Source organism: Rana temporaria, chromosome 12, assembly GCF_905171775.1.
Source record: "Rana temporaria chromosome 12, aRanTem1.1, whole genome shotgun sequence".
Lineage (NCBI taxonomy): Eukaryota > Metazoa > Chordata > Amphibia > Anura > Ranidae > Rana > Rana temporaria.
The window spans coordinates 115,662,886-115,671,904 of record NC_053500.1 but is presented as its reverse complement, the minus strand read 5'-3'; the positions used below and the strand labels follow the sequence as shown (position 1 = coordinate 115,671,904).

Below are 9,019 nucleotides of genomic sequence, written 5' to 3'. Positions count from 1 at the left end.
GCTTTAACTCTCCTCACAGACTACAACTCCCACAATGCAGTGCGGCCCCTCGCTGGTATCCCTCCGCCTCTCCGGGACTATGGTCTAGAAAGTTATCTCTCCCCCTTCCCAGCCCCTCCAGCGGTCCCGGTATACGGCGTGGGGGTCGGTTGGGGAGGGAAGCCTGGGTCTGAGGGGGTGTCCGGGAAAAGTACGACCGGCGGAGGGATACAGCGAGGTGTGAGCCTGTCCGGTTTTCGCGCCTTTTTGGTGTCGCGGAGGATTGTGGGAAGGAGAAGTGCGAGGAGACCAGGCGGAGGACTTATAATAATTATAATAGGAATAATAATGATGGAGAGGGACGAGTCCTCCAACTCCTCGGACGGGGGAGTCGGGGAGAGGGCCCGGGAGGAGCTGGAGAGTCTGTGCGGAGAACTGAACCTGGAGGAGGAGACGGCGGTCCGGACACTCAGCAACTTCACCCGGACACGGAGCACCTACAGCCTGGAGGTCAGAGGAGGAGAAAGGGGTCATACTATGGAGGGGGAGGGACACATGAGGGGGTCATATTATGGGGGGGGGACACAGGAGGAGAGAGGGGGTCATATTATGGGGGGGACACAGGAGGAGAGAGGGGGTCATATTATGGGGGGGGGGCACAGGAGGAGGAGAGAGGGGGGGTCATATTATGGGGGGGACACATGAGAGAGGGGGTCATACTATGGGGGGGGGGGACACATGAGGAGAGAGGGGGGTCATATTATGGGGGGGGACACAGGAGGAGAGAGGGGGTCATACTATGGGGGGGGGACACATGAGAGAGGGGGTCATATTATGGGGGGGGGGGACACAGGAGGAGAGAGGGGGGTCATATTATGGGGGGGGGACACAGGAGGAGGAGAGAGGGGGTCATATTATGGGGGGGGGGACACAGGAGGAGGAGAGAGGGGGGTCATATTATGGGGGGGACACAGGAGGAGAGAGGGGGTCATACTATGGGGGGGGGGACACATGAGGAGAGAGGGGGGTCATATTATGGGGGGGGGACACAGGAGGAGAGAGGGGGTCATACTATGGGGGGGGACACATGAGAGGGGGTCATATTATGGGGGGGACACAGGAGGAGAGAGGGGGGTCATATTATGGGGGGGGACACAGGAGGAGAGAGGGGGGTCATATTATGGGGGGGACACAGGAGGAGAGAGGGGGGTCATATTATGGGGGGGGACACAGGAGGAGAGAGGGGGGTCATATTATGGGGGGGGACACAGGAGGAGAGAGGGGGTCATACTATGGGGGGGGACACATGAGAGGGGGGTCATATTATGGGGGGGACACAGGAGGAGAGAGGGGGGTCATATTATGGGGGGGGACACAGGAGGAGAGAGGGGGGTCATATTATGGGGGGGACACAGGAGGAGAGAGGGGGGTCATATTATGGGGGGGGACACAGGAGGAGAGAGGGGGGTCATATTATGGGGGGGGGACACAGGAGGAGAGAGGGGGGTCATATTATGGGGGGGGGACACAGGAGGAGAGAGGGGGGTCATATTATGGGGGGGACACAGGAGGAGAGAGGGGGGGTCATATTATGGGGGGGGGACACAGGAGGAGAGAGGGGGGTCATATTTTGGGGGGGACACAGGAGGAGGAGGAGAGAGGGGAACACAGGAGGAGGAGAGAGGGGGTCATATTATGGGGGGGGGGGAGGAGAGAGAGAGAGGGGGTCATATTATGGGGGGGACACAGGAGAGAGGGGGGGTCATATTATGGGAGGGGGCGCAGGAAGAGAGAGGGGGGTCATATTATGGGGGGGACGCAGGAGGAGAGAGGGGGGTCATATTATGGGGGGGGGACGCAGGAGGAGAGAGGGGGGTCATATTATGGGGGGGGGACGCAGGAGGAGAGAGGGGGGTCATATTATGGGGGGGGACACAGGAGGAGAGAGGGGGGTCATATTTTGGGGGGGACACAGGAGGAGGAGGAGAGAGGGGAACACAGGAGGAGGAGAGAGGGGGTCATATTATGGGGGGAGGAGAGAGAGAGAGGGGGTCATATTATGGGGGGGACACAGGAGGAGAGAGGGGGGGTCATATTATGGGAGGGGGCGCAGGAAGAGAGAGGGGGGTCATATTATGGAGGGGGAGGGACACGAGGAGAGAGGGGGTCATATTATGGGGGGGGACACAGGAGGAGAGAGGGGGGTCATATTTTGGGGGGGACACAGGAGGAGGAGGAGAGAGGGGAACACAGGAGGAGGAGAGAGGGGGTCATATTATGGGGGGGGGAGGAGAGAGAGAGAGAGAGGGGGTCATATTATGGGGGGGACACAGGAGGAGAGAGGGGGGGTCATATTATGGGAGGGGGCGCAGGAAGAGAGAGGGGGGTCATATTATGGAGGGGGAGGGACACGAGGAGAGAGGGGGTCATATTATGGGAGGGGGACACAGGAGGAGAGAGGGGGGGTCATATTATGGGAGGGGGACACAGGAGGAGAGAGGGGGGGTCATATTATGGGAGGGGGGCGCAGAAGGAGAGAGGGGGGGTCATATTATGGGGGGGCACATGAGGAAAGAGGGGGGGGGGTCACTGGATGGTGTCCTCACACTATGATTGGGGGGGGGGGGGCACTGGAGGATGGGGTCCTCACACTGATTGGGGGGGGGGGGGTACACTGGAGGAGGGGGTCCTCATACTATGATTGGGGGGGGGGACACTGGAGGAGGGGGTCCTCATACTATGATTGGGGAGGGGACACTGGAGGATGGGGTCCTCACACTATGATTGGGGGGGGGGGCACTGGAGGATGGGGTCCTCACACTGATTGGGGAGGGGACACTGGAGGAGGGGGTCCTCACACTATGATTGGGGGGAGGGACACTGGAGGAGGGGGTCCTCACACTATGATTGGGGGGGGGGGGGCACTGGAGGATGGGGTCCTCACACTGATTGGGGAGGGTACACTGGAGGAGGGGGTCCTCATACTATGATTGGGGGGGGGGACACTGGAGGAGGGGGTCCTCATACTATGATTGGGGAGGGGACACTGGAGGAGGGGGTCCTCATACTATGATTGGGGAGGGGACACTGGAGGAGGGGGTCCTCATACTATGATTGGGGGGGGACACTGGAGGAGGGGGTCCTCATACTATGATTGGGGGGGGGGACACTGGAGGAGGGGGTCCTCATACTATGAATGGGGGGGACACTGGAGGAGGGGGGTCCTCATACTATGATTGGGGGGGGGGGGACACTGGAGGAGGGGATCCCTCATACTGTGGGGGGTCATTATACTGTGGGGGTACACACTGCACAGGGGTAGGGGAGTAATTTGATGGGGGTACACGGGGGGGTCCTCACACTATGATTGGGGGGGGGGAGATACTGGAGGAGGGGGCCCTCATACTATGATGGGGGGGGGACGCTGGAGGAGGGGGCCCTCATACTATGATGGGGGGGGGGGGAACACTGGAGGAGGGGGTCCTCACACTATGATTGGGGGGGGGGACACTGGAGGAGGGGGGGATCCCTCATACTGTGGGGGGGGGGGGTCATTATACTATGGGGGTACACACTGCACAGGGGTAGGGGAGTAATTCTATGGGGGGGTACACGGTGGGGGGGGGGTCCTCAAACTGATTCTGATTGTACAATGTCACTAGTGTTGTATGAGGCTCTTTGGTTAGACATTGCCTTGTTTTAGGTGGGGGGGGGGGGGGGGGTTAGGGAAAAGCACAAATGTAGTGATGTGTGTTGGTTGTCATTGGTATGGAGCCTACATGGGTAGATTAGATCTGATTGGTAGCTAAGGCTCCTTTCACACGGACGGGGACCGCCTGTCAGTTTTTTCGGCGGACCTGAACGGACGCCCCGTGCACCTCAATGGAGCCGCGGATGTCAGAGTGGTGACATGCGAAACGCCAAAGTGTGATGGATGCAAACCCCACTTTCCATCCGTCTGGCAGATTGGATCGGATGAAGGCGGACTCTACGGTCTTCATCCGATTCCCCCATAGAGGAGAGCGGCGCTCTGACAGGTCCGTCCCTGTACAGTGTGCAGCGACTGAGCAGTCCTCTGCCTGCTCAGCGGGGATCGATGGAGCGATCATCACTGAGCAAAGCAGAGCCCATAAGCAATGCAGATATGACATGGTGGGGAGAGCTCATGTTCTGGAGGGGGTGAAGGGGGGCAGAGTGCATTGAGATGGATTGTAGAGGCACTTAACCACTTGCCGCCCGCCAATGACAAATTGACGTCGGCAAAGTGGTTGTAGAATCCTCACTGGACGTCATATGACGTCCTCAGGATTCTGAGCCGATGCGCGCCCCCGGGGGCACGCATCGCGGCGATCTTTGTTGCAGGGTGTCAGTCTGACACCCGGCAACACCGATCAAGGTAAAGAGTCTCTCACGGAGGCTCTTTACCACGTGATCAGCCATGTCCAATCACGGCTGATCACGATGTAAACAGGAAAAGCCGGTAATCGGCTTTTCCTCACTCGCGTCTGTCAGACGCGAGTAGAGGAGAGACGATCGGCTGCTCCTGTGACGGGGGGGTTTGTGCTGATCGATTATCAGCACAGCTCCCCCCGAGGATGCCCACTGGACCACCAGGAATTATAAAAATAAAGGTATGCCACCCTAGACCACCAGGGATGAGGACACAAAAGATGTATGCCAATCAGTGCCGCAATGGATGCCAATCAGTGCCCACAATGGGCATCACTGATTGGCAGGCATTGTTTGGCACTGATTCGTATCCATTAGTAAAACACATACAGTAGCGCTCATCAGTGCCACCTCATCAGTGCCCATCGGTGAAGGAGAAAACTTACTTATTCACAATGTTTTATAACAGAAATAAAAAAAAATTATTTTTTTTCTAAATTTTCGGTAATTTTTTTTTTTGCAGAAAATAAATATCCCAGAGGTGATCAAATACCACCAAAAAAAAGCTCCATTTGTGGGAACAAAATGATAAAACTTTAGTTGGGGTACAGTGTAGCATGACCGCGCAATTGTCATTCAAAGTGCAACAGCGCTGAAAGCTAAAATTTGGTCTGGGCAGGAAGGTGTATAAGTGCCCGGTATGGAAGTGGTTAATGCACAGGCATTGCAGAGACGGCTGAGGCCCTGATCACAGGGGGGTACTTAAAGGGTAACTCCACTTTCGTGAGAAAATACATTGGCTACTAAAAAAATAAAAAGAGATATCTATCCTATCTATCCTAATAAATGTAGTCATATTGCAACTGTTAAAAATGACTTTTCCTTTTCAATCTGGCTTTCTGGAGGCCTTCTGTACACAGAATGTATAGAGAACTCCCCTGGAAATGTCATTTCCTCCTTGTGTGATTGGCGCACTGGTTTTCCTAGAAGTCTATACTTGGATATAAATTAGATTTTGAGCATCCCCTGCAACAAAAATGTAGTCTTTGTTGAGATATTCCCAAAGGGAAATCACATCTAAAGGATGCAGACCCTGCCACTTTCCTTATTAGAGCCCTGTAAGTGCAGCAGCTGATAATTTATAAAACCACTCCCATACAGATTCACTGTGTCCCCCGGACACAAACACACACCACACATTCTTCAGAATAACAAAAGTTAGGGATCTAATGGGTAAAATCCTTGCAATGTACATCGATCGCCCAGAGGGAATGGTGTGTGTTTTTTATTTTATTTTTTTCCTTCAACAAAAGTGGGGTTACTCTTTAACCACTTGCCCACCGGGTTAATTCTGGCACTTCTCTCCTTCATGCGAAAATCACATTTTTTTTACTAGAAAATTAATCAGAACCTCAAACATTATATATTATTTTTTTAGCAGACATCCTAGGGAATAAAATGGCAGTCATTGCAATACTTTTTGTCACACCGTATTTGCGCAGCGGTCTTGCAAGCGCACTTTTTTTGGATAAAAATCACTTTTTTGAATTAAAAAATAAGACAACAATACATTTTGCCCAATTTTTTTATATATTGTGAAAGATAATGTTACGCAGAGTAAAATGATACCCAACATGTCACACTTAAAAATTATGCCCGCTCGTGGCATGGCGTCAAACTTTTACCCTTAAAAATCTCGATAGGCGACGTTTAAAAAATTCTACAGGTTGCATTTTTTGAGTTGCAGAGTAGGTCTAGGGCTAGAATTATTGCTATCACTCTAACGATCGCGGCGATACCTCACTTGTGTGGTTTGAATACCGTTTTCATATGCGGGCGCTACTCGCGTATGCGTTTGCTTCTGCGCGCGAGCTCGTCGGGATGGGGCGCTTTAAAAAATTTTTTTTTGGTTTTCTTATTTATTTTTATTTAGTTTTATAATTTTTTACACTGAAATAAAAAAAAAAAAAAAATTGATCACTTTTATTCCTATTACAAGGAATGTAAACATCCCTTGTAATAGAAAAAAGCATGACAGGTCCTCTTAAATATGAGATCTGGGGTCAAAAAGACCTCAGATCTCATAATTAGACTTAAATGCAAAAAAGAAAAAAAAATGTCATTTTTTCAAATGACAAAAAAAAAATGTTTCTTTAAGAGGCTGGGCGGGACTGACGTTTTGACATCACTTCCGCCCAGCCGAGCTATGGGGACGGGTGAAGGAGATTTCTCCTTCAGTCCCGTCCCCGCTCAGCTGCCGGACACATCCGATCCCCTCCGCCGCTACCGACGGCTCCGGTAAGCGGCAGAGGGCGCGGGAGAGCGGCGGGAGGGGGGGGGCCCTCTCCCGCCACCGATAACGGCGATCTCGCGGAGACCGCCGTTATCGTGTACACCACCGCCCCCTGAAAAGATGAATATCTTGGTTGTGGCAGCAGCTGCTGCCGTTACCGAGATATTCAACTTTAAAAACAGGATGTCTTTTTGACATGGGGCGGTGGTCAAGTGGTTAAGCGTACCCCCATGTGAGGGGCGTGTTATCCCTGCACGCGTGTTCCATGCAGGAAGTCCCATGTCATGTCAATTAGGACACAGCTGCAATATGACATCCATGTGGGGGGGGTCAGTCTCTGAACTCATACTGTCTGTGTTTTTGGGGCCCGGTGGATCCGGAAGAGCCAGTCTCCTTATCTGAGTGATCTGCCCCTCTTATGAATGTACAATCCATACAGACACAACTCTGAGCGATCGTTTATAGTAAGAATGAACAAACTATTTGAGAGAACATGTGATCCTTGGATTAAATAAAGAGGAACTGCAGTCTGCTCACATCATTTGTAATAAAAACATCTTTGTCATTCTGAAGCTTCCTTCCAACCACTTTGCATATTATTTGATATATACTGTGATTCTGTACTTGCCAAATATGCTGCAGAAATCTCCCTCCACTGAGTCTAGCTGCATCCATTTTAACTGTGGGCAGCTGAAGCTGCTGCCTGTTCACGTCTTGGATTTACAGAGGCACGTCTCCAGCTCTGCATTTCTCATTGGCTCTCTTATGACTTATCCCCCCTCCCCTCCTGGACAACTCTCACCAGAGTGAGAGAGCGAGCTGTGTATATCCTAATCCTAGGCCAGTGATGGAGAACCTTGGCACCCCAGATGTTTTGGAACTACATTTCCCATGATGCTCAACTACACTGCAGTGTAGTGTAGCATCATGGGAAATGTAGTTCCAAAACATCTGGAGTGCCAAGGTTCGCCATCACTGCCCTAGGCTAATGACCAGCCAAGAAACAGGAAGTGGGCTGTATAAGGTGTTTACTGTCAGATTTGTTTTTTTTACTATCCAAAGTTAAAACAACAATAGATGGAAAGATGAAAGAATGACTGAAGTTCCGTTTTTTAACAGGAGATATCTGAGATCTATCATCTGCTGTGTTCCTGGATCAGAGGGGGGATTTGTATTTCTTGATTTTTCTTCTGTGTCTTTTCTCTTTTTATTCTTTGAAATATATTCTGTCACTTTATTGCCCAAAGGTGTATACAAGGGGGAAAGTCTCAAATCTTGGAGCCGCAGTGCCATAACACTCACACTCGCACACACACTCACACACACCCCCACACACACCCACCCTCACACACCCACCCCCACACACACTCATAGTTTGGCACTATTCAGTTGGCATCTATGGCTTAAGAGTCGCTCCTATCAAAGCTTTTTGGGCATGTTATGAAAGTGTGTGAAGTACTTGATTCTTTTGTACCTTTTTGAAAACTTTAAAGAAAAATTATTGGAAGAGAATGAAGAAGCAGCACTGATCGCTTATAACGGGACATAACAGCGACTTATCACTTCTCTCGGTGTGTGTGTGAGGGCTGCTTGTAGACATACACAGCCCGGCCGATAGGGCACTGCACTGCACAATGGTGTGAGCTCTTCACCATTTGTCAATAAGCGATCAATGATGTCTGGCTGGTATCTTATCATTGAATGCTCATTCGTAAAAGTGAAGGCTCAATTATAGTAGCACTTCAGCACTGTCATCCATTGGCCGCCTGTGGATGTGTAAAAGCCGTCGCTGATAGTCACGTGACGCTGCATTTCTCCTGTGTAATCTTTTTGTGACTGACCGCACTGGTCTCCAGAGTGGCCCTTGCTAACAAAGACTAGAGCTGTCAAATTCAAATTGGTCTCCTTTCCAGTAGTGTTGTCCCTGTAACTAACAAAAGTTTAAATATATCATTAGCTAAGAAATGGAAAACCGCAAAAAATGGAGGAAGAAGGGGGAGGAGCTAATTAGGATAAACTAAAGCCTGGTACACCCTATATTTATCTGTTCAACCCAGCAGGTTGAAGGGGGGGGGGGGGGGAGACTTTCAGCTCCTGTACGAATGATCCAATGTTATGGGTACCCCCTCCCCCGCTGAGATTTCGTGTTCTGTCAGGAATTCGGCCATATACTGATACATATCTTTGGTAAAAATAACCCAATTTGTTGTATATTACCGCATTTATCGCGGTATAAAGCGCTCCCGCGTATACCGCGCACCCCTAAAGTTGCCCCGAATCCTGTGGGGGAAAAAAAGTTTTTTTTGTACTTACAGTTTTGGTGTCTTGCGCGGCGTCCGTCTGCGGCTTCGGGTGTCC

General features: G+C 51.3%; 1 protein-coding gene across 1 annotated transcript in view; it reads left to right on the top strand.

Moving 5' to 3' along the window:
• The first annotated feature begins 214 nt into the window (after positions 1-214).
• Positions 215-9,019, top strand: part of RBL1 (RB transcriptional corepressor like 1) — a 46,803-nt gene continuing 37,998 nt past the window's right edge. The window contains exon 1 of the mRNA XM_040330290.1: positions 215-489. Coding sequence (XP_040186224.1) covers positions 328-489 — 162 coding nt within the window. The 5' untranslated portion in view covers positions 215-327. The remainder of the gene's footprint in view (positions 490-9,019) is intronic.